The 24,200-nt window shown below is 47.3% G+C and overlaps 1 protein-coding gene across 1 annotated transcript in view; it reads left to right on the top strand.

Moving 5' to 3' along the window:
• Positions 1-1,095: 1,095 nt before the first annotated feature.
• NPHS1 (NPHS1 adhesion molecule, nephrin) overlaps positions 1,096-24,200 on the top strand; it is a 49,370-nt gene continuing 26,265 nt past the window's right edge. Inside the window, exons 1-16 of the mRNA XM_079985903.1 lie at positions 1,096-1,204; positions 3,521-3,635; positions 5,164-5,367; positions 6,793-6,915; positions 7,950-8,081; positions 10,670-10,751; positions 11,744-11,847; positions 12,941-13,062; positions 15,158-15,329; positions 16,972-17,129; positions 18,563-18,704; positions 18,828-18,952; positions 19,544-19,715; positions 21,347-21,476; positions 22,385-22,557; positions 23,251-23,391. Coding sequence (XP_079842029.1) covers positions 3,575-3,635; positions 5,164-5,367; positions 6,793-6,915; positions 7,950-8,081; positions 10,670-10,751; positions 11,744-11,847; positions 12,941-13,062; positions 15,158-15,329; positions 16,972-17,129; positions 18,563-18,704; positions 18,828-18,952; positions 19,544-19,715; positions 21,347-21,476; positions 22,385-22,557; positions 23,251-23,391 — 2,041 coding nt within the window. The 5' untranslated portion in view covers positions 1,096-1,204; positions 3,521-3,574. The remainder of the gene's footprint in view (positions 1,205-3,520; positions 3,636-5,163; positions 5,368-6,792; positions 6,916-7,949; positions 8,082-10,669; positions 10,752-11,743; positions 11,848-12,940; positions 13,063-15,157; positions 15,330-16,971; positions 17,130-18,562; positions 18,705-18,827; positions 18,953-19,543; positions 19,716-21,346; positions 21,477-22,384; positions 22,558-23,250; positions 23,392-24,200) is intronic.

Genomic DNA, 24,200 nt, shown 5'->3' with positions numbered 1-24,200 from the left:
ACCTGAGATTATGCCTGTGCTGCAATGCAGATCGCATACGTTGGTCGTGAACTGGCACACACACTGCCTGATAGCACGGAGTGGGGCGTGCAGGCAATCTGCGCCAAGGCGCGCCCAATGCAAATGGGCATTTGTGCGCGCACAGCTGCCAAGGAAACTAGACCCTTTGTCCCTGGCAAGGTGTCTGTTGCTAGTGGTCACCTATCAGGGCGAAACGCTTTTGGATGGCAGTCCCCAAATCAGGTTGTCCCTTTTACCTTTGCTTCGGTAACTTTCACAGATGCCGGTGGCTTCCTCTGTCCTTTTGACTTTGACCATGCTTACAGAACTTGCCTCGTCCCTAAACAGGCTTGCTGTTTCCAGGGTGCTGAGTGCCCTCCTTGTCGCAGAGTGTGTGTGATGCTGCTGCCCTCTGCTGGTAAGAGCTGGCCTGACTTTGGGCGGATTTGAATGTGCCCAGGTATTCACACAGCAAACCCTTGAACTTTTAAAGACCTGTGATCATCGCACCTATTCATGTGAAAGTGAGAGAGCATTGCTTTTAGCCACTGCAAGCAGAAGGATAATAACATCCTGGTAAAGGAGCCGAAGATGCTCTTTGGGTAATGCAAGATCTTCATGTGATCAGAAATTACTGCCCCTTTAGTACAGCCCCGACCTACTAGGAAAAATGGCTAATTTAGACTACAGAGAGGTAATGTATTATCTCCTCCTAAAAGTTCAAAGGACGGGTCACTGTTTGTGGTGTGTATATTCAGCCACTGTTGCCTCTGGAAAATAGGTTAGAAAGAGATTCCCAGCCCCCAATATCAGGGCCCACTGGTATGTAGTGCCATCGTTTCCATTTTGTGTTATCGTTTTCCATTTTGCACAAAGTATTCAAGAAGACCAGGAAATTCATTTCACATGCCCTGCTTATTCCCGTTTAAGGCCTCCCCTCCCAGTCAGGATTCTGTGGAGCCCACCCAAATCGTGGAGTCAGCACTGCCACCTCCCAGGCCTCTCCCATGGAGAATGGGGTGGATTCCTTGCCTCTGCTTGTTTTCCTTAGGTGCTCGTAAGCGATGAAGTGGGCAGGTTCCTTAGTAGGCGGCTGTGGAGGAGGGACCAGCACTGGCATCTCAGCCATCTCACTGACTCTGCAGTCCTACTTCAGGAGAGGCTCAGAAGAGTCAATCTCTGGACACTGGGCACTTGGAGCAAGGTAAGATCATGGGGGGTGTGTGTGTGTGTGTGTGTGTGTGTGAGAGAGAGAGAGAGATATGCTTTCATTAATGTCCAGTCTGCAAAAAGTAATAGTTCTGCTCTCTTCATTGCTGGCCAGGCTGAACCTAGAGTACTGCACCCAGTTCACATTTTAAATAATAATAATAATAATAATAATAATAATAATAATTTATTATTTGTACCCCGCCCATCTGGCTGGGTTTCCCCAGCCACTCTGGGCGGCTTCCAACAAAGATAAAAAATACACTAAAATGTCACATATTAAAAACTTCCCTGAACAGGGCTGCCTTCAGATGTCTTCTGAATGTCAGGTAGTTGTTTATCGCTTTGACATCTGATGGGATGTGCTTTAGAGTTTCCAGGGAGGGGAATCAGGATAGTTGCTGGGTATGGAAACCAAATCCTATGATTTGAGGAAGGACCTGGGCATGTTGACTTGCTTAACAGCCGAGGACCAGTTTACTTGCTTACCCCATATAAACCCACCTGGCTGCTTCAATATAGCAAACTGGCATGGTTACAGGCATCACTTGATACTTGCTCTGCAGCTGTAAGAAATTTTAGTGTGGCAATATCTATACTTTGGAAGTCCCTGTCTGTTGACACCAGGCAGGTGCATTCACTCTACTATTTCACGCTGAAAAACATTTTCATTTAGGCAAGCCTGTCTAGACATGGAGATGTTGATATGTCTTAATCTTTTATGCTGTTGAGTTTAATTGTTTTTCAATGTTTTTATTGATAATATTTATTGTAACCTCTTAGAGGGTTTCCTACAATCAAGCAGTATATAAATCTTGTGCAGTAAGATAAATAATTGTTTAGCTCGGGGAAGAGAGGATTAAAGGGAGACATGATGGCTGTCTTCTGACTGTTGGATGGGCAGAAGTTGGAGCAGATGTTCGCTGTTGCTCTGGAGAGGGCAGAAGGAGATCTGACGGCTGGGCATTGCAAAGACGAAGGAAAAAGCTTTAATGGCTGTTCAACATTTATATACCACTTCTTTGTAAAAAGGAACCACAGCACCTTTAAAGCTATGAACTAAAATGTAAAAATTCTCAATAAAACCAGTTATTGATACTTTCCCAACAGTGAAAGCTAAATGTTTGAGACTTTTAAGTTTGGAAAAAACAACAACTGATGGGAGTAATTTAACAAAAAACCAGGTAACCAATGGCTGTTGTGGCCCCATCAAATCCTGTTGCTGAGCAAGCTGGGGCTAGGAGTCTCTAAGGAACACTGCCTTAGAGCAGAATCCACATACAAAGTCAAACAGCCCAGCGGTCAGGGAATCCAGGTGATCACAGAGTCAAGGGTCCAGATGTAGAGCAAGAAGCAGCAAGGCAGCAAGGTAGAGCCACAGGCATTGTTTACAGCATCTGAGTGCTGCTGAGAGCTCTGTTTAAGAAGGCTGAAGCCAGCTGTTTCTCATCAGTACCCTTCTTTTCCATGTCCTTGAAGGCTGATCAGTTGCAGGTCGAGCCATTCCAGCTTCTCCCCTTCAGGCTGCTGTTCAGCAGGTGAAGCTGACCCCTGGCCAACAACAATGGCACTGATTGTGTGATGTGGAGAAATGGACGGAGAGAAGTTTCCTCCCCTCTGTCACGATACTAGAATCCAGGGCCATGCACTGAAGCTGAATGTTGGAAGCACTTCTTTACACAATGCACATTTAAGCCTTGGAGTCCGCTAACCTGTGATGTAGCTCATTGACTTCAATTAGATAAATTCATGGAGGATGAGGCTGCTAGTCGCGAGGGCTGTATATTACCTCCATTATCATAGGCATTAGGCCTCTGGGTACCATTTCAGAGGCACCTGGGCAGCCACTATGGGAAACAGGGTGCCAAACTAGGTGATCTTTGTTTTGATCCAGCAGGGATCTCTCTATATTTTTAGGACTAGATGCAGTGGTGCTGTCAGGGAAGGGCTTTGGGAGCAGAAGACCAGGCCTTTGCTCTGCAGAATGAGCAGGAGGGCACCCAAATGCAGCAAACCCACATTTTGAAGCAAATAAAGCAATAGTATACATCACTCTCTAAAGAGCCCACCTCTGCTGCTAGACCATTGAAGTCCAGAGCCTAAAATTACCTATGTGCATCACTGACTGGATGATCCAGCACAATGATGATTTCCCAGATGATCTCCTTATGTTCTTAAAAAGTCTTTTTCTCCTTCATATTTAAGTCTAACACCATCCACATCTGCTCGCATGAGGGTAAAGGTGCCAATGGCCCCATCACTATCCCTTACCTTCATCTCTCACAGCCATCTCTGTGATGATCGCTTGCAGGTTTACAAGACCCTGAGACCCTGATTCTTACTTCCAGAGTGACAGCAGGTAGGAATGGTGTCCTGGGGCCTGGGCGTCCTGCTCATCCGTCTCCTCCTCAACCTGATCAACCAAGGTGAGACATACAGAACTTAAGAGGAGCACTGCTGGTCCAGACCAATGATCTATCTGGTCTGCTGTTCTGTTTTGCCCAGAGGCCAGTCACATGACTCCAGGAAGGGTCTAAGCAGGCGAGGTGGCATGGGCTGTAACCTGCCTTGTGAGAGGAAATGGAAGAACACCAACCCCTTCTTCCTTTTCACTTCACCATTGCTGCCAAGTGGATATCTTGATTATTCTCTTGCTATCTCCACTAAATAACCTGTTGGACTTAACTGGTTCAGTCTCAATATTGGGTAGAATGGTTTGGTTGTGCCAAACCACCCCTCCTGTACTTTTAACCTTCCTGTGAACTTTTGACCCTCCTGTGCAAGTAAGACTTTAAAGCAAAAAGCAAGCATTTTACAACTTGAGTTGTGCAACCTAAAACGCAATATAAAATACCCCAAAGCCCTAATCCTTCACAGTAGGACATGACAGCTTAGAGCTCCTGACAAGCTGGGTCATATAAGGAAGGATGGGGTGACGTTCCAAAGGGGTATCAATGCTTCTGTTACCCAGATCTTGTGTCCAGATCTTGGGAAGTAATAATTGCACCTGATTCTGAGCTGGACAGGCTGCATCTAGAGTACTGCATCCAGTTCTGGTCACCACATTTTAATAAGGGCATTGAGGAACTTGAGAGAGTCCAGAGGAGGGTGGCTAGGATGGTGATGGGTTTGGAAACCAAGTTCTGTGAAGAATGGTTGAAGGAGCTGGAGATGTTTCACCTGGAGAAAAGAAGATTAGGGGAGGAACAAAGGATGCTGCTTTATACTGAGTTAGACAACTGGTCCAGCGAGTCCAGCATTGTCTACACTGACTGGCAGGGGATTTTCACACAGGGGATGTTTTCAGCCCTTCTTGGAGATGCCAGGGATTGAATGTGGGACCTTCTGTATATATAGCAGATGCTCTACCAAGACCTGCCCCCCTTCCCCAGGAGAAGTATGACAAGTGTCTTTAAATATCTGAAGGGCTGTCATGCAGAAGTTCAAGCAGCCTTGGCTAGAACCAATGGATGGAAATTTCAAGGAAGTAGATTTCCGCTAAAGATGAGGGGAAATTTCCTAACAGCAAGAGCTGTTTGAGAGTGGAACAGAGGCTGCTGTAGAAGAAGAAGAAGAGTTTGGATTTGATATCCCGCCTTTCACTCCCTTTAAGGAGTCTCAAAGCGGCTAACATTCTCCTTTCCCTTCCTCCCCCACAACAAACACTCTGTGAGGTGAGTGGGGCTGAGAGACTTCAAAGAAGTGTGACTGGCCCAAGGTCACCCAGCAGCTGCATGTAGGAGGTGGTGGGCTCTCTTTTGCTTGGAGGTGTTGAGGCAACCACTGGACAGCCACCTGTTTGGAAAGGTGTAGTTGCATTTGAGCTGTTCCCTGAAACTCAGCAAAGAAAAGGGAGGCTATCAGAGAAGTGGACATTTTCATGTAGTTGGAGGAAATAGGCAGACTTTGAATGAGCATAGCTGTTGGCCATCATTCATATTGTGGATCTCCTAGGTTGCTGTGCTGAGAACCTTCAACAGGCCTTCCGTGTGGAGCCGGATAACGTCACCGTCCATGAAGGGAAAACAGCTCTGCTAAGGTGTGAGGTGGACAACCTATCTGGCATTGTGCAGTGGGTGAAGGATGGGCTTTTGTTGGGACCCAACCAGGACATCCCTAGGTTCCCACGCTACAGCATGGTGAGAGATCCTAGCCAAGGTGAGAAGTCTCCAGGTTTTTTTGTGGGGGTCATTGGAACTAGCTTCCACCAAGCTGCCACTTCCAACTAGCTGCCACTATCAATTAGGGCAGGGCTGGGAAATCTGTGGCCTTCCAGAAGTTGCTAGACTACAACACCCATCATTCCTGGCCATGCTGGCTGGGGCTGATGGGAGCTGGAGTCCAACAACATCTAGAGCAGGGGTGCACAACCTGTGGCCTTCCAGATGTTGTTGGACTACACCTCCCATCATCCCTAATCACTGGCTATGTTGGCTGGGGCTGATGGGAGCTGTAGTCCAGAAACTACTGGAGGGTTGCAGGTTGTGCACCCCTGATTTAGAGGGCCACAGATTCCCTGTCCTCCGATGTCTGGTTCTGTTTTGCAACACTGCTTCAGCTCTATTTTTGTGAATAAGGTTTTCAAATAATTTCAAGAAAATTGCCAAGGAAGGAAGGGAAGTGAAAAAGCATGGAGACATCTCCAGTCTCATGATTTGCCAGCAATCATGAGAGCTAGGAACATATTTGTGATTTATATTAGGGAACACAGACCCACGATAGGAGTGATGGGGACATTTGTCAGGTTCTGGGGGAAAGACTGGAACTGACTAAGATGTATGTTGGGAGGAATTGTTGTGAAACCGAAAAAAAACCTCCTCACATTAGGTTTGTATGAACGTGCTGATGCTGTATATTCCATTGGTGCTAAGATATATTGCTTCATCCACTGCCATCCTACTGTTTTAATTTTTGGGGTTTTTTTTGGGTTTTTTTTTTTTGGAGAGGATTTAAATGGTTATGATATTGACTTAAGTGTTCTTCCTGTGGAATCATGTAGGATTTTTTTTAGAGGGGAAGCGGTGGCAATTTCTTTATTTAAATAAAACAAAACTGAAATGAAGTCGAAACTTGGTGCTTCTGAAGTATCTGATAAATGGCATTTTTAGGACACCAAATCCTGCATCAGGAAGAACAGTACCAGCGTATTAATAGTTATGGAGAAGGTGACACAGTACAGTCATACCTTGGGTTACAGATGCTTCAGGTTGTGTTTTTTCAGGTTACGGACTGCCAAAACCCGGAAGTACTGGAATGGGTTACTTCCGGGTCTCAGCAGTTGCGCATGCTCAGAAGCGCTGAATCGCAACTTGTGTGTGCGCAGACGCGCAGCTGCGGGTTGTAAACACTGCGGGTTGCGAACGTGCATCCCACATGGATCATGTTCACAACCCGTGTGCCCACTGTATAGTGAAAGAGCTGGGAGAGGATTGGAGAACCCGCTTGAATGGGTAACAGTGCCGGGAGCCTGATAACTAGCAAGCCCAAAGCAGGATTGGAGAATGTGTCCCAGAATGAGAATAATTTGAACCAAACATGGGGGGAAATATCATTTCGACTTGCCTTTGCCTTTTGATACTTTAGGCAAGTTTAACCTGCAAATAACAAGGAGCCAACTGGAAGACGATGCCATGTACGAGTGCCAGGTGGGACCCTCGGAGAAAAGCAGAGGCATCATCTCTCGCAGTGTGCTGCTCTCTGTGCTGAGTAAGTGCCAGAAGGAATCTGGGAGCTCACGGTCAGCCCCTCTCCTAATCAATTCATTTGCGTTCCGTCTTCCAGAATTGGTTGAGAAACAGCCATGTGACTCTCTGCGGACCACACCCTTCCCAGAGGCCACACTCTCTTTGGGTTCTTTTGCTTGGCTGGAATGTGCCCTTGCCTCTTTCTTGCTTGGGAGAAGGAGGGAGAGATGTGTGGTGCCTGGGCCTGTGTGTGTGCACGCCCATAGAAACCTTTGTGTTTTGCATGGCTGGAATGAAGCCTATTGGGCAAGAGAAGTGTCACATCCAATGCTCTGCCCACTTCTGCATCTGAACTGGTATGCAGACCCTAGAAGGTTGATCCCAAGGGAATTTGGCCCCTGAGCTGTAAAGGGTCCCCTGATCTGACTCAATCAGCATTAACCCTTTCCACACAATGGTTTTAGCTATGAAAGTGCAGTGTGGTGTCGGGGACCGTGCTGAGGAGGGCTGCACTGAGGAGGAATGGGGGGAGACCCCTTCCCCCTGCTCCTGCTCCTGAATCTTCCTAGGAGCGGGAGGACAGTCTAGATTTGGAACAGCGGTTTGCAGAAGGGCATAGTTCAGAAGGCAGAAGTTGGGAAATACTGGATGGGGAACAGCTAGGAGAAGAAACACTGGAAGAGAGAGGGTTAACAGATTCACAGCCTCTGGACAGCATTCCTCCACCCAGCCCAAGTTCGAGAAGAGCTCAGAAAGCGCAGAGGGTACAAGCTCAGAGTACAAGATGTAGGAGTGACATAGATTCATAGGGATGGAGGGAGTGTAAGCCTGAATTGGGAGCACCACCATTCTGGGTTGACGCTTTCTTTTGTCCTTCGCTGTGTTTATTAAAGAAACTAACTGGTAAGAATTCCTTTCGTTTGATCTGCTCATTTAGGACCACGGGGTCCAATTCCCCGAAGCCTGACATGTGGGGAGGATGCTTCTGGTGGTGGAAGTAAGTGGAGAAAAGCAACCACATTTCACCCTTCTTCACTTTACTTCTTTTCCTTATAGTTCCCCCCAAGAGGCCGCTCATTAGGGAATACCCAGCCAACAGCACAGTGACCTGGGTGGCTGGCATGGAATATACGGTGCACTGCCAGGTGGAAGATGCCCGGCCTGCAGCTGAGATCACCTTCCGCAGTGGTGAGGAGGTTGCATGAATCCTAGTTCCTTCCACAAGTTGTGGGATTGTTCTTTGGGAGGGGAGGGGCAGGGGCTGATTTTGCGGCATACTTCCTGCCAGCAGTTGCTGGTGCTCTTTGTGACTTGTAGGGCGGGGAGGATAACCAGTAGGTGACGCTGTAACCCATGGCAGGCAGAGGCAACTAATTCTAGTATTTGCTCCATCCTTCTCCCCACTGAGTTCTACAAGGGCAACACAAAGATGGAGGAGGCCGCAGTGCCACCCCCTGGACTGAGCAGAAAGAGGAAGGCAGGCAGGTGGGGCTTGGGTGAAGGCAGACAGAGGTTGGTGGGGCAGTGCCCATTTGCCCTAATGGATCATCCTCCAGTTTCTCTCATTTTCACTGAGCAAAGAGATGTTTCTGGGACAATGGTTCCACTGGCTGGTTCACAGGCCCTCTCTGAGGTCCAGAGAGACCTGTGCCACTTCCACATTTTGTGCCCCCCTGGCCATAATAACAATAATAAAAATAACACATGAAAACAAAATACGGCACCCATCCAGAAAACATTGAGATATAATCTGAATGTTTTATTTATTTAGGAAATGCTTTTCTAGCCTCTCTCTGTGCAAATGCATTCATCATTGATTGAGGAGGAAATCTAGCTTTTGCACAGTTATAATGAGGAATTCTCATGCATGAATAATTCCTTAGTCAACTAGAGATAAAACTATAGAGAAACTTAAATGTAACATTTCTCCGCCTTTCAACATACATTTGATCCAGCACCAGACACCAGCAGCGGTTTGTTTATACAATCAGCTGATCTGAGAAGATACATTCACCATGGTCTAATCTTGTGCTATCGGAACCATAAATATTAATATTGGCAAACATTTTAAAGTCTCTAAAATAACACAATCAGATTTGTTGGGGTGCCATTAAAAGTAGCAGAGCAAATGGCAAGACGAGTTTTGGCCCATGGAAGTTTGGGTGCAACCCAGTTTGTAAAAAGAGAGCTTTGCACTGGATTAAGACAAGTAGACTGAGGGATAGTCACATTCCCATACTATCCTTGTACCTTTAGCCTATCAGCTTACTTCTCTATCTCCTTGTTGTTTAGACTGATATGTCTTCAGTTACATCCTGTTTACAGCTTCCTCCTCCTCTTCCCACTGATTCTTGGACCTCAAGAGGAGAGGTCATCTTTTACTATACTCTGAGAGAGTAGAAGAGCAAGCATGGATGCCTTGTTGTTTTCTAGACTAGTTAGGTTGTTGTTGTTGTTGTTTGTTTGTTTAAGGGGAACATACTAGACATCATAAAATAGAAGGAAAAGCAGAGTACTCGCCCCAAACCCTGGATCTAAGCATCCAGAGAATTTTCCTTCTATTTTATGATGTCTAGTATGTTCCCCTTAAACAAACAAACAAACAAACACGATTGGTAAGTTAAAAATAGTTTACTTACTCTTCAAAGGTCAGATTCATGTGTTTTTCCATACAGCAGCAAGAAAAGACAAGCAGTACAACTTAGTTTCAAAAAGTGGGAAATGCTTCTATGTTATTTGTATAGAAGCACAAAGATGGCTTGGAACATTCAGCTTAGATATCCTTATTAGAAGGGTTCACATGGTGGAAGAAAAAGAACAAAGTGTTTGGTAACCCTGCCTCCCAAAGTGAGGGTGTGTAACCTAGCTAACTGGCAGGACAGCCTACTCTGTGGTCTTAACCCTTTCATGCATCCATTAGAGTTAAGTATGTTGGCTAAATGAGGCTGGATATATGCCACATTCTAGAACTAGAAACTTTTCTGAGTTATGTATTTCCTACAATAAACAACTCCCCCTTTCCCTACACGCATCTCTCTCTGTGTAATTGCAACAGGTAAAGTCTACTCTCTAATCAAGATTCACTAGTTAAACGCTGCTCACACTGCATACGAAAGGATTTCATTAGGTAATTGGACCCTCTTATCCCAATAGAAATTCTGTTGCACAAGCTGTCGTTGAAATGTCCTGGAACTGTGCCAGAGCATGGAAGATGGTGATCTGTGTTTAGAACTTAGGAAGCTGCCTTGTTCTGATTCAGACCATTGGTACACGTGGCTCAGTACTGGCCACACTGCCTGGCTGTGGCGTTCTAGGGTTCCCGGCAAGGAGACATTCCCTGTGCAATCTGGAAATAACAGTGATTGAGGCTGTGACCATCTGCCTGCACAGCAGATGCTCTCTCACTGAGTTCTGGCCCCTGCCTCGTAATCAGAGCCCTGCTAGATCAGATCTAAGTCCTGCATTGTGTTCTCACAGTTGCCTCTGGGAAGCCCTCAAGCAGTTCCTGAGCATAATAGCGGCCTTCTCCTGCCAACTGGTTTTCAGAGGCATGTTTATTAGTGGGGAAGGGAGGTACCATTCTAGGGCACCCAGCTAGTTTAGGCCAGTTTTTTCCCTTCCTAGCATGGGGTCCCTTGGAATTCGCTTGCTTCATACTGTGCTAGTCTTGGTGGGGTGGGCTGTGGGTATTTTTGAGGGCTATCATGGGGGTATGCGGAAGGTTGACTAGGCCACAGAATTAGCATTCCCCTTACCAATCTTCTCTTTCTCCCCAGGTGACAAGGAAGTGACAGATGTGTCATCCAGCATCCAACCTGGCTCCAACGACAAGCTCTTCAGCACAGAGGCCATGCTGAGGTGCGAAGAGCATGGAAAGAGCTCTATAGCGCTATCCCCTGTTGCCTTTATGCAGGGTTGCTCTGGGATCCAGGTGGCGCTCTGGTCTAAACCACTGAGCCTCTTGGGCTTGTCAATCAAAAGGTCGGCAGTTCGAATCCCCACAATGGGGTGAGCTCCCGTTGCTCTGTCCCAGCTCCTGCCAACCTAGCAGTTCAAAAGCACACCAGTGCAAGTAGATAAATAGGTACCACTGTGGCGGGAAGGTAAATAGCGCATCCGTGTGCTCTGGTTTCCATCACTGTGTTCCGTTGCATCAGAAGCGGTTTAGTCATACTGGCCACATGACCCGGAAAGCTGTCTGTGGACAAGCACTAGCTCCCTTGGCCTGAAAGTGAGAAGAGCGCTGCAACGCCATAGTCACCTTTGACTGGACTTAACCATCCAGGGGTCCTTTATCTTATTTTTAAAGGCTGCTCTACAGTGGAAGTCAAAGCTGAAGGAATGTGGAGAGGGAGTACATGCAGAGTAGGGGCCAAATGAGAGGATAACTAGGGAAGAATAAATCCTTCCCTTGTGGATTCTCTCAGATTCTCATTTTTCCAATCTTAAATTCGGTTTCCCATCTTTCCTCATCAGTTTGTAGTTAAAAAAAAAATTCTCCTCAGATACACATTTTTGCATGCAAATGTTCCCTAATCAACACATTTTTTGCAAAGCAATTTTCCCTCCAAAGGGATGCATTTTTGCATGCCTTTTTCACTATCTTATGCATTTTGATGCACACATTTTCCCTTGGTATACCCATTTTTGCACGCATTCTTTAGCTGGACAACTGTATTGCCAAATTAGGAGAAGTGAGAATTTTGAAGGCAGCTGCATTTGGATTTGTGTATTCCTTTGGAAAGTGCAAATGATGTAGGTTTGTGTGAACCAAACCAGACCCCACCCCCCAAAAAAACAATTACTAGCTTTGAATCGCTCCTATGGTCTCCTCCTCTGCTTTCTTCCAGGATCACTCCCCAGAGCTCAGACAACAGGCAACGGCTGACATGCGCAGCTTCTAACCCAGTTGCCTTAATCCCAGTTGTTGTCAGCTTCACCATGAATATCCTGTGTAAGTCACTCAGAATGCTTCGTCAGACCTTTCGCTTTTCCAGGGCTAAAGGTAACCGTCAGCATAATCGCCACTAAGTGCCCAAGGAAACTGTTATTTCTTTCCTAATAAAAAAACAAACACAAAAGGATAAGGAATGAGGAGGTGGAGGAGGAAGCGAGAGATCACCCAGGGCAGTTGCAATAAAAGGCAGAAGAAACAAGAGACGATAACAGAGCAAATGGACAAGGGAAAGTATGAGATAATTAAAGGGTGGGCTTGGTGGTTTTTTTTTTTTAAGGTTCTTTTAAAAACAAGACAAGGTCAGCATGTGATGGAAATAGCCCATATCGGCTGGGGTCCAATCCACACCACACTTTTAAAGCACACATCTTCCCCCCCAAAATCCTGGCAACTGTAGTTTACCATTCACAGAGCTACAATTCCCAGCACCCTCGACAAACTACAATTCCAAGGATTTATTTGTAGGAATACATGTGCTTTAAATGCACTTTAAGATAATGGTGTGGGTGTCACCTAAATCTTTAAGGTCTGGTCAACCCAGCCAGGCAAACACCATCCTCCTAAGTCCTTGTAAACAGCTTGTTTGATTTGGGTGTGTTTAGTTTCCTCTGTGGATCAGCGCCTGTCATTCAAAACAGACCTGCGTCACAGCTTTTGCCCTATCATTTTGACGATGATAACTCAGTATCCTTTGACTGATTTAGAGCAGAGGTGCAGAATCTGTGGCCTCTAGATGTTACTGGACTCCAGCTCCCATCCGCCCCGGCCAGTCTGGCCAGCGGTCAAGCATAATGGTCAATGGGGATGACTTCTTTGACCATTCCTGATCAGGGAGAGCTTGGCTACCGTAGTTGATGAAATGGTGACTTCAAGACTGGATTACAGTACTGCAATGCATTCTATGCGAGACTTCCCTTGCGCTTGCCCTGGAAACTGCAGTTAGGCCCTAGGCTGACACTCTAACCACTGCACCACACTGCCTCTCCACCCCTATGGAAAGGGAAGGTTGCTGTAGGCAAACAGGAACTGGTGGCCTTAGGGACCTCCTCTCCTTTGAGTTTCAGCCATATCATTCTGCTCTCTTTGACAGTCCCACCACAGCCACCTGTCATCAGGGGATACGATGGCCCCACAGTAAAAGCCAAGGACAAGTTAGAGCTGACCTGTATTTCTTTGAGTGGGAACCCACTGGCTACTCTGCAGTGGCTAAAGGTGAGTGGGGGAACTTTGAGGCACTAGTCTTTTTGTACTGACTTGTTTGATGAGTTGAGTTCCCCCTCCCACCCCTTGTGCTCTGGAGAGAGGAGAGCCGTTTTCCTGTCTGCACAATTCTTTTCTTTTTTTGTGGGCGGGACGACAAATCATTTGCTATTGGAGAAAGCCCAAATCCTACCCCAGGTGTCTGGAGCTTGGGATACTGTACAGCAGACCATTGCTCCTGCTCTCCTTAACATTTGGGTGGACATTTCTGTGACTTCCAGGCTGTAAATGCAAAAGCGTCCCAGTGAGTGCCACCTGGTGGTAATTATTCTGTTAGCAGCCGGTGAGGGACCTGCAGCCAGATTTTCTGACAGGCTATATGTTATGACCTCACAATTCCCCTTCTGCTACATCAGCAACAGCACAGCCCTTCCTGTCCCATTATCTGGTGTGGAGTTTTAGCTCAGCTTTCTGTTCTCTTTGATCTCTTCCTACATTCCTCAAACCACTCTGTCTGTCTTTTAGCCCTTGGCCTCTTCCACCTTCTCCTTGACTTGCTGCAGCCTCCATCTTTTTTCCCAGTCACCTGGCCTTCTTCCCTGCCTCCTCCATCCTTGGTCCTGGTGGGTCTTCTTCTCTATCAACACCCTAGCCTCCTCTCTGTGTTTCTCTTCCCTTTCCCCCTTCTTTATAGCAGTGGCTCAACATCCTGCGATTTGCCTTTCCCTCTCATCAGTTGGAATGTTCATGTACGTTCATTGGTGACAAAGCAGCTAAGGATTGCTCGATGTATTGCGACTCTCACATGGTTTGAAACAGCCTGCCTATGCAGTTGCTCCACATGGTGGCTGTTCTACTGAGGAAGAGCCACAGAGCACACGGCGTTCACACAGAAGACCCAAGATTCAATGCTAGACTTCTACAGGAAAGACCCTTGCCTGAAACTCTGGACTGGCTGCTCCAAGGGGTATAGCTAGATAGACCAGAAGTCTTACAAGCACTAGAAAGCAGCTTCCAGCAACCTTGAGGTTTTCTAGTGATGGTGCATAGAGGTTTTATGAATGGCAGCAGCAAGCCACATGTTGTCCAATTTGTATATGGTGTTACAAGGTTTGCTGGGCCCTAGGCTCTATCCTCCTTCTCCTGGCCTCTAAGAGAAGGAAGGAAAGAAGTCTGGGAGCCCAAAACATGCTATTTCCCTGTTGGTTTGATAAAGTTTGCTATTTGCGCAGCCCCTGTACTCATTAAGCTCCAAAGTCATGGTGCCTTAGGGCCATCCGGATGTTTCTGACTGCCTAACGGCTTCTGTCCTCTGCTCCTATCCTGGCATACTACTACTACTACTGCTGCTACTACTACTATTACTACTACTTTATTTATACCCCACTCATCTGTCTGGGTTTCCCCAGACACTCTGGGTGGCTCCCAGCAGAATACAGTGGTGCCCCGCAAGACGAATGCCTCACAAGATGAAAAACCTGCTAGATGAAAGGGTTTTCCATTTTTCAAGGCGCTTCGCAAGACGAATTTCCCTATGGGCTTGCTTCGCAAGACGAAAACGTCTTGCGAGTCTTGCGATTTTTTTCCGCTTTTTTCTCCCTTTTTCTAAGCCGCTAAGCCGCTAATAGCTGCTTAGCCGCTTAGCTGCTAAGCCGCTAATAGGGTTGCTTTGCAAGACAAAAAAACCAGTAGACGAAGAGACATTGCGGAACGGATTCTTTTCGTCTTGCGAGGCACCACTGTATTCAAAACATGATAAAACATCAAACATTAAAAACTTCCCTAAACAGGGTTGCCTTCAGATGTCTTCTAAACATCAGATAGTTGTTTATTTCCTTGACATCTGATGGGAGAGCATTCCACAGGGCGGGTGCCACTACCAAGAAGGCCCTCTGCCTGGTTCCCTGTAACCTCAATTCTCGCAGTGAGGGAACTGCCAGAAGGCCCTCAGAGCTGGACCTCAATGTTTGGACTGAACAATGGGAGTGGAGATGCTCCTTCAGGTATACTGGGCACTGCCAGGCTCCTCCCCTATCTTGTCAACACCCCACCCTTCAGCTTCCAGGCTCTTCTCCCTGGATCTCAGCTGTGGGCTTGTGCCTTACAGAACGATGAAGTGATTTCCACGAACTGGGAGACGGACGACGCTGGCCAATTGTCCCGGAGTTCCCTCATCCTCAGCATCACAGCAGAAGACAACATGGCTATAATCAGCTGCCAGGCCTTGAACCAAGTCTTGCCCCTTCCCCTGCAAGCCAGCATCACTCTGCACGTGGTTTGTGAGTGTTGGGACTGTCCCTTCCCAAAAAATGCCTGAGTAGTTTGTCATGAAGTTGACTTGTTTCAACCAGGACTTGACTGAATATCCTGCCCTTCCTTTCCTGGGACCACTCATCCCCATAGAAGTGTGTGTGTAGGGGGGAGATATTTGGTGACTTGGGGAGGGGGCAAGCAAATGCTAATTTGTGGGTGCTGTGGCCATGCTTCCAAGTACGAGGTTGCCATTGTGTGTTCTTTTTGCAATACAATAAGTCTTTCCATCACTTCAAGTGGTATTCCTGGATTTAAATGCCCCAATGGGAAAAATGCTCCCTCGTGATAGTGTTATTCCCAGAGGAACTTTTTGGAGGGGAAGATTGGTCAAGGAGCAATGTTTCTTTAACTTTTATTTTTAAAAGTAGTTGAAGGAAGACAAAATCCACATCTAACGTATCTTTCAAGGTAATATCACCCCTTGAAATTTCTTAGGAATTCACCCCCTGAAAATTAACATTGTCTTCAGAAGCATATTTTCCCCTCCCCACCTTTGTAAAACTTACAAAATTAACTGGGCTCAAATACTTTGACTCAGCACTGGTTCGAAGAAACCATAGTTAAGATTAAGCGCATTTTAGGGTTCAGATGGAAAGGTAAACTGCGGTTATTTTAAGACAGAAGTGAAGCCTCCAATCTCCTCCTTTCCACCAGAAGAGAGGGATGGGGAGTACACGCACCCAAATCTCTCCTTGTCTCCTTCCTGTAACTAGAGCTTTTTGCTACGTTTGAATAGACACTATCCTGCACAGGGCTGTCTTAAGCATATGTGGCACCGGGGTGCAAAGATCCGCCCGCGCCCCCCCCCAGGTTGCCCAGTCCCAGGCGCGCAGGAGGGAGGAGCTGGCCAGCTGCCTCAGTGTGTCGCTGGCTCGGTCGCCCCCGAACTTGCGGCACAGCAGAAGAGTCCGCTGCGGTGCTCCGACCAATGGGCGGGCTCTTCCCCAGACTCAACTTTTGGGCCCCAGACTCTAGGCCTGGAGCCCCTGAGAGCCTGGCGCCTGGGTGCCCCACACCCCTATTGCCTATGGGTAGGACGGCCCTGATTCTGCATACCCACTAAACCAGCAGTTCTCAACCTGTGGGACCCCAGATGTTGTTGGACTACAACTCCCATCATCCCTAGCTAGCAAGGCCAGAGCTCAGGTATGATGGGAGTTGTAGTCCAACAACATCTGGGAACCCCCAAGGTTGAGAACCGCTGCACTAAACCTTTAAGGCACATTTACCCCCTCAAATAATACCAGGCACCGTGGTTTACACTTCACAGAGTTACAATTCCCAGCAAGCCTTGACAAACTACAGCACCCAGAATTCTTTGAGACGAAAAATGTGCTTGGGGTGTATATGCAGCCTCAGCCACTAGGTCCATTTTGTAAACAACGACAACAACCTTGCTTCCCTTCACAAAAGTCAAGCATGTTGTACTTTCCCAGAGACACTTGGAACGACAAACAAAACCGCAACCAAATTTCTTCTCCTGGTGAAAGGGAAAGAAGGACACACTGATTTGAAAACAAAAATGGGCACATCTAAGTCTTGCACTGGGTGACTACTATCCTTCTCTTCCCTCCCCCCTACCCCCGGGCTCTACTTTTTGGATGACAGTTCTCCCCGACCAGGTGAAAATCATAGGCTCAAGCAGCACTGAGGAAAACAAGGAGGTCTCACTGTCTTGTTCCACCTCTGCCAGCAACCCACCTGTCTTGCTGCGCTGGTGGCTGGGCTGGAAGGAGCTCAGCGCCACAGAGGTCACTGTGTCAGAGGTAGGCAATAGCAGGGGCCCATTCTGCTAGGAGGCTGAGTGAGATGGGTCCTATATGGACGGTAATTAGAGGGCGTCAGTCGGCATTTCATCCTCTCTTGTTCCTGAGCCAAGGATGGGGCAGGAATTTGAAGGCAAACTTGTTTAATCTGCACTTTCTGAAATAATAGATGAACCAAAACACAGCTGCCCTTTGAAATTCGCACTTCTATGAATGTTGCAGTGCACATAATGTGTACGAAAATGTGTACCCTGGAGTCAAACGTGCATCAGAGGGCATGTGTAAGTAAAATAGGAGACAAAAATGCATTCTGTGAGGAGGAAGTGCTTTGTAAGAATATGTGTATTGGGCAAAATTGCATAAAAATACAGTGGTACCTCTGGTTACGTACTTAATTCATTCCGGAGGTCCATTCTTAACCTGAAACTGTTCTTAACCTGAAGCACCACTTTAGCTAATGGGGCCTCCTGCTGCTGCCATGCCGCCGGAGCACAATTTCTGTTCTCATCCTGAAGCAAAGTTCTTAACCCGAGGTAATATTTCTGGGTTAGCGGAGTCTGTAACCTGAAGCATATGTAACCCGAGGTACCACTGTATATGCATATTTGCATTAAAACGCTGCTGAGTTTTCATGAGGACTTGTCTTTATTTGGGTTGGGGTTTTTTTGGGTGCAAAGTGTTATGTGGAAAGGTGAAGAACTGAACTTGAGATTGGGAAAATGAGAATGGAGAAAAACCAAAACTGACAGTTTCTTCCTTCCCTACTTTTAGATGTCGCCTGCCCATTTTTTCAGACAAACAGGAGATTTTTTAATCCAGGGGGTTAGGTGGGGGCACAAAATGGAGGCGAGGTGGTACATTATGGCAGCAGTCCTTTGGGACACTCTCTCTAAGGGTGTCCCAATTTGGAGAGTACTCTCTTTCCAGGGCCTCCTAGCCGATGGGTTCCTGGTGGACAGCCTCCAGCCCATCAGAGCCTGGGTTGGGGTCCACCACTTCCACTGCTGGTCTTCCAAATCCAGTGGATTCCATTGCCTCCATGTCAAGACTTATCTGCTGGTTAGGATCATGACAGGGAGGGCCTGAAGCATGAGTTTAGGGGCCACGAGCGTGGGAAAGTAAGGGCCTCTGAGAAGACTGTACTGTCCCAGATTGTGGGGGAAGTAAGAACATTGTATGAGCACTGAGGAAGGTTGTAGCTCAGTGGTAGAGCATCTGCCTTTCCTGCAGAAAGTCCCAGGTTCAATCTTGGGTTGGGCTTGGAGTTCCCTCTTCTCTGAAGCCCTGCTGCCAGTCAGTGTAGACAATACCAAGGTAGAGGGACTTCTGGACTTTCAGAGTGCTGGGAAATCAGGGAAACAGCCATTTTGAAACCAGTTGTTTAGATCTGCCTCTTCTCCCTTCTCAAAATGAGAATTGCTATCCTCCTACAGGCAGCTCATGGCGGGATGATCACGGTGTCTAACATCACATACACAGCACGCCGTGAGGACAACGGATTGTCTCTGATCTGTGAGGCCTTCAATGAAGCCATCCTCTACGCCAAGACTGCTACCGTGACCATCCGAGTACAGTGTGAGCAGGAGGGATGATTGTGTGTGTGTCATGGCAACGGTTGTCATGTGTGACGTGTTTTGAATCCCCCCTTCTAATATCTGTTTCCTCCTTCTCTTCCCCATTCTTGTTTTTGTCCTTCAGATCCACCTCAGAAGATCTGGATTGATGTTCCACCCCCAGAAACATGCTTTCGAGCTGGCACCGTAGTCAAGCTCACCTGCTTTGCCAGCGGTGGATACCCTCTGCCTCGCCTCGAGTGGTACAAGGTGGTCCAGCATTACTGCCTCCAGGGCCAGTGCTACCATTAGGCCGGGGTGGGAAACATTTTCAGCCTGGGAGCTGCTCCACAAGTCAATGGTGGTGGCTGAGGAGCAGAGGCAAAACTTGGCAGAACAATGAACGCAAATTTTATCTTCGTACAATAGGCTTGTTTCTAGACACCCACCCTCATACTCTGTCCTCCTTCCTCGCAACCAAGGAACATGATCAGAGTTCAAGGGTACATCACAGGCAGGCAAAAATACCCAAGGAAGTTGCGAAGCCAGGACAGTGAGGGGCATGGTGTGGGGTGAGAGGGTGTGGTTGGGGAGGAGCTGTCACCCAGAGAGAGTCTCAAGGACCCAGGTAGGAAGGTCTGAAGGCCAAATTTGGCCCCCAGGTCTGAGTTTCCCCTCCATTGCATTAGACAAAGTGAGGTAGATGACAAATGGTAGGTGCTGGGGGCAGTAGAAGAGACCCCATGGCTCTTCCCCTAAGGACCCCTGGCCAGTCCTGAGTGATGGGTGCCCAACTGGCCTGTCCCCCCAGAGTGGCTGCCTCTCCGCTTACCCCCACTGCAATCTGGATTCTTCCTACAGGAGAGCAAAGTAGTGAGGGACGGGACAACTCCGGGGTCATCGGGGAACATTGTGTCCAAGGAGCTGCTCCTCACCACGACTGCCAGTGACAACATGGCTGCTTACTATTGCAAGGCATTTGGAAGTTCCAGAACCCCAGCACTCACTGCAGAGACTCGTCTGCACGTCCAGTGTAAGCTTCAACACACATGTGACCCTTCCGGCCTTGATCTGAATGGGGGGCATGTTTGCGGGGGGACATGTGACTGAGAAATAAGAGCAAGATGCTCACGAGAAATGTAACTGTCTACAGAATCACAGAACTGTAAAATTTTAATGGACCTCAAGGGAGAATTAATCGAACCCCCTGCAAAGTCTATCAATGTCCACGTGGTTCCCCATCTATCTTCTCCACCCTGGGGCTGGGGCAAGGCATGGTAGTGGCAAATCTGGGGCTGCACCGGCAGAGCCAATCTGACCACTTCACTGGTGCAACTGCATAGCCCCAGCCTCGCGGCCACCTGCCCCAGCCGCATCTAGGCAGGCTGCAGTGATGCCAGTGTCAGAAAAGTGGCTCCATCCCAGTGGGTGGGACAATACCAGGCCCATCAGGCAGCAGGAGAGACCTGATGGATATGGCCGAGCCCCTTTAAACCCAACCAATTTCCTTGGAGGGGATGGAGCTTGAGTCTGCCACCCAATGATGGTGAGGCTGCTTAAGTTCATTGTTTGCTCCAGACTAAACCATTGATGGGACAATGTTCCAAGCTGGCTGCTGTTAGGTGCCTTGTGCCCATCCTGTCTCTGTATGCAGAACCACAGTGAGCTGTCCGTGGTCCTGCCCTCCTCTGAAGCAGCCTGGGTGCCTGCTGAGCTTCACCAGTTTATTGTGCAGGGTGCAAGGGCAATATGCCAAGTTATAGCATCTGGCTCACTATTGTCAACAGTGACGGGCAGCAGTTTCCCAAGGTTTCAGGCATAATAAGTCTGTTTCCAGCCCTATCTAGAGAAACCAAGGGTTAAACCTGGGACCTGTTGCATGCAAAGCCCCTCTCTCACTGAGTGGCAGCTTTCACGCACAGTCTAGTAGAGGGTGCCTGGGAAGCCACCCTGGGCTCTTTTGGGAGGAAGGGTGGGATATAAATAAAATAAAATTGATGACTCAAGCAAGCAAGCATCCTGGGAAGAAGACTGGGCTTTAGAACTCCTGACCTGCTAGCTTTCCAAATGCAAATGAATTACGATATGGGTGAAACCCATAAATATGGGATTTCCCTCTTCTATTATTTTAAAGTGATAGCATCCATAAGCAAGAAATATTCTTTTTGGCTTGTTTGTTTCTGGTGTATTGATAAGCTCAGCTCCAAGAGTTGTGGCACCACAAGTGGAAAGATGGGACCTGAACATAGGAAGCTGCCTTTTTACCAAATCACACTACTGATCCATCCAGCTCAGTATTGTCAACACTGGATTGCAGTGGCTCTCCGGGATTTCCAGAAAAGAGGCTCTCTGAGCCCTATCAGGAGATGCCAGGGATTGGGGCCTTCTGCATGTGAGCCAGAGGCTCTGCCACTGAGCTATATCTCCTATCTGTACCTCAATGCAGAAGGTCTGAATACAGACCTTATACGACCTTCCCCAATCCACACCCACCAATTTCTTCTGAATCACAACTCCCATCATGGTCACTGTGGCCAGGGCTGGTGGGAGTTGTAGTTTAAGGCATCTGGAGGGCAGCAGGTTGGGGAAGGTTGGCATGGAGGGTAGAGCTAGGAGGTGGCACCGAAGCCCGAGTCTTGACAGCCAGCCTCTTTCTTTCCACAGTCCCGCCCCTAAGCGCAAAAATTATGGTGACAGCCAAGGAGGTCAGGCGTGGCCAGTTGGTGACACTTCACTGCAAATCGGGCAGTAGCAACCCTCCCGCCAGCCTAACCTGGCTCAAAGATGGGAAAAGGTAAGAGGATGTCTGACTTCCCCAATGCCCACCCTACAACAGCTTCACCTGCAGGTCTTGCTACATCTTCAAAGGCCCTTGTCCATTTCTGCCAGGGCTAGTCCAATACATTTTGGAACCTTGGGCAGGATTGTGTCCTTTGACCTCTCACTCTTTGCTCCTCCAGTTTGCTGGAACATCTTAGGGCTCAGTCATGGACAAAGGTAATGTGGACACCCAAGTCTCTCCAGCTTGTTTTCCTGTGTATATTATTATTATTATTATTATTATTATTATTATTATTTCCACTTATAGACCAGTTATTATCCAAAGTTCTCCAAATGGTTTACAGTAGGTCAGCGTTCTTCAGCCTTGGATCTCTAGATGCTGTCGGGTGACAGCTCCCTTCACCCTTAGCCATTGGCTAAGCTGGCTGTGGATGATGGGAGCTGCAGTCCAACAGCACCAGGGGACCTGGAGTTGAAAAACACTGCAATAGGTTACATGTGAATATAAGCATTGTAAGTAAGGCAGAGAGCCTTCTTGGTAGTGGAACGCCCTCCCATCAGATGTCAAGGAAATAAACAACTATCTGACTTTTAGAAGACATCTGAAAGCAGCCCTGTTTAGGGAAGTTTTTAATGTCTGATGTTTTATTGTATTTTAAATATTTGTTGGAAGCTGCCCAGAGTGGCTGGAAAAATCCAGCTGGTTGGGCGGGGTATAAATAATAAATTATTATAGTATTATTATTATATAAGCACCATAAAAACCATGCTTGGGAGTCACAAGTGGGCAGAGTTGCTGTTTTTTTGGCTATTGGGAGAACAAAATTCTGGACTAGATTTGCCAATGTCCTGATCCAGCAGAGCTTTTTCTTGTTCTTATAAGTTCTTGATAAGTTCTTGTTAGTAGTGTTTCTTCTTCAGGTTGAAGGCAACTAACCCAGAGCAGAAGAAAGCAGAATTCGGAGGGTTTTCCACTTCAGGAAAGGTGACTCTGGTGGTGTCATCTGCAGATCATGGGATGAGAGTAGAATGCCATGCATACAGCTCTGTCCTCTCTGAAGGTGTGAATACCTTCTACCAGCTCACTGTCCTATGTAAGTATGAAGGAGGGATGGGAGGGAAGTTCAGTTCAGTTTTACATTTACCTACCTAAAATGAATGCAAAGCTACCTAAGCCACACTTTCTGAAACAATGTGTGAACCGAAAAGCATCCTCCCTTCAAAATGCATGCTTCTCTGAATTTTGCACTGCAGTTCTACAACCATTTTTGTAATGTGCACAGGCTAGAGTAAAATGTGCATAGAAATGCATGAAAATAATAAAGAAAGATCCATTGTATTAGGGAAAACAGCTTGCAAATAACCTAGCATAAAAACTGCATAAAATATGTATATGGAGAAATGTAAAATAAAATGCCGTTGGATTTTCACAAGGATTTCAAAAACCATTTTGCAACCTGACGAAGAAATGAGGAAAGCAAACTGGAAGGAACAACCAGGAGGCGGCAGCTGTGTGTCTTCCATGACCACATTGCAGTTCATTGGGCTGAAATCATGGTTGATTTGTTTACAGTTTTAGCATGTGTTGTCCCCAGGGCGGCTGTAAGGCAATGTTTACCCGGAGGGTTTCTGTGGAAGCTCTTTGAAATGTAAGCCTGGCTCTTTGAAATGTACCAGCAACAACCTGCCATATGCTCATATTAGACACCTTTGGGCTGCAAGAAGCAGGAGGGGAAGTCACTGGGAAAGTCATCTGAGAATCTCTTCTTCCTCTGCTTTTTGCACAGTTCCCCCAGAGTTCTCCTCTGAGCAACCTCTAGTAGTGCAGGCTGTGGAGCACGGAGCTGTCCAGCTGCCCTTGCTGGTGTCGGCCAGCCCTCCAGACATCACCTATCGCTGGAGCTTCCTTGGTGAGGTACTCTTGACAGGTGGGTCCAGCATCATTCTTGGAGTGAAGTCCCAAGCTGTTGCTGTTATTTCGTCACCAGTGTGCCCGTCTTTTTGCAGACAAATGAGACTGGTCCTAGCTGCAAGGAGCTTCAAATCAAACGGCCAAATTAGATGGGGCGCTGAACATCTTTGCACTTAAAAAAAATGCAAATAGCATCCACACAGTGAGTTATGATAATCACCTGGCTTGCAGCAAGTCAGGAGGAATTTCACCATTTCTTCCCTGGCTGTGGTTCTAAGGAAAATTCTCCTTTTGAAGCTATTTGCACTGGAAGGAAAAGACATTTGTTGACTAATACAGGGGTAGGGAACCTGTAGCTCACACACTGTTGCTGCACTACACTTTGCATTATCCCTGGCTATGCGCCATGCTAGCTGGGAGGGAAGGAAGTTGGAGTTGAACAAATATCTGGATGGCCACAGGTTCTCCATTCTGAGTTAATATGCCTCCTAGAATCTTTAGCGGGCTTCATCCTTCTGGTGAAAAAAATGCCATGCAGTGGAAGGGTAAATTGTGCAATGACAGCTGGGTGGGCCAGTGCCAAGAGCAATAAATCACATGGCATCAGTGAACTTAACTCTTCATTCAAGGAAACAAGGTCTGCCTAGTGAGCACAGCAAGTCATCCCAGTAGGTCTTGCCCCTATGAGGCAGTTGTGGAGATTGAAGGTCCCCATCTTCTCACAGTTGCCTAAGTCTCCTCCTCCTACTGCGAGAACCCAGAAGGTCCTTTCTAAGCAATCTGAGATTCCGTTGCTGTGCCTGTCTTTGCTCCTCCCCTCTTCAT

This window comes from Podarcis cretensis, assembly GCF_951804945.1.
Source record: "Podarcis cretensis genome assembly, chromosome: 8".
NCBI lineage: Eukaryota > Metazoa > Chordata > Lepidosauria > Squamata > Lacertidae > Podarcis > Podarcis cretensis.
Note: the sequence above shows the minus strand (reverse complement) of the source record. Positions and strands in the feature narration are given on the sequence as shown.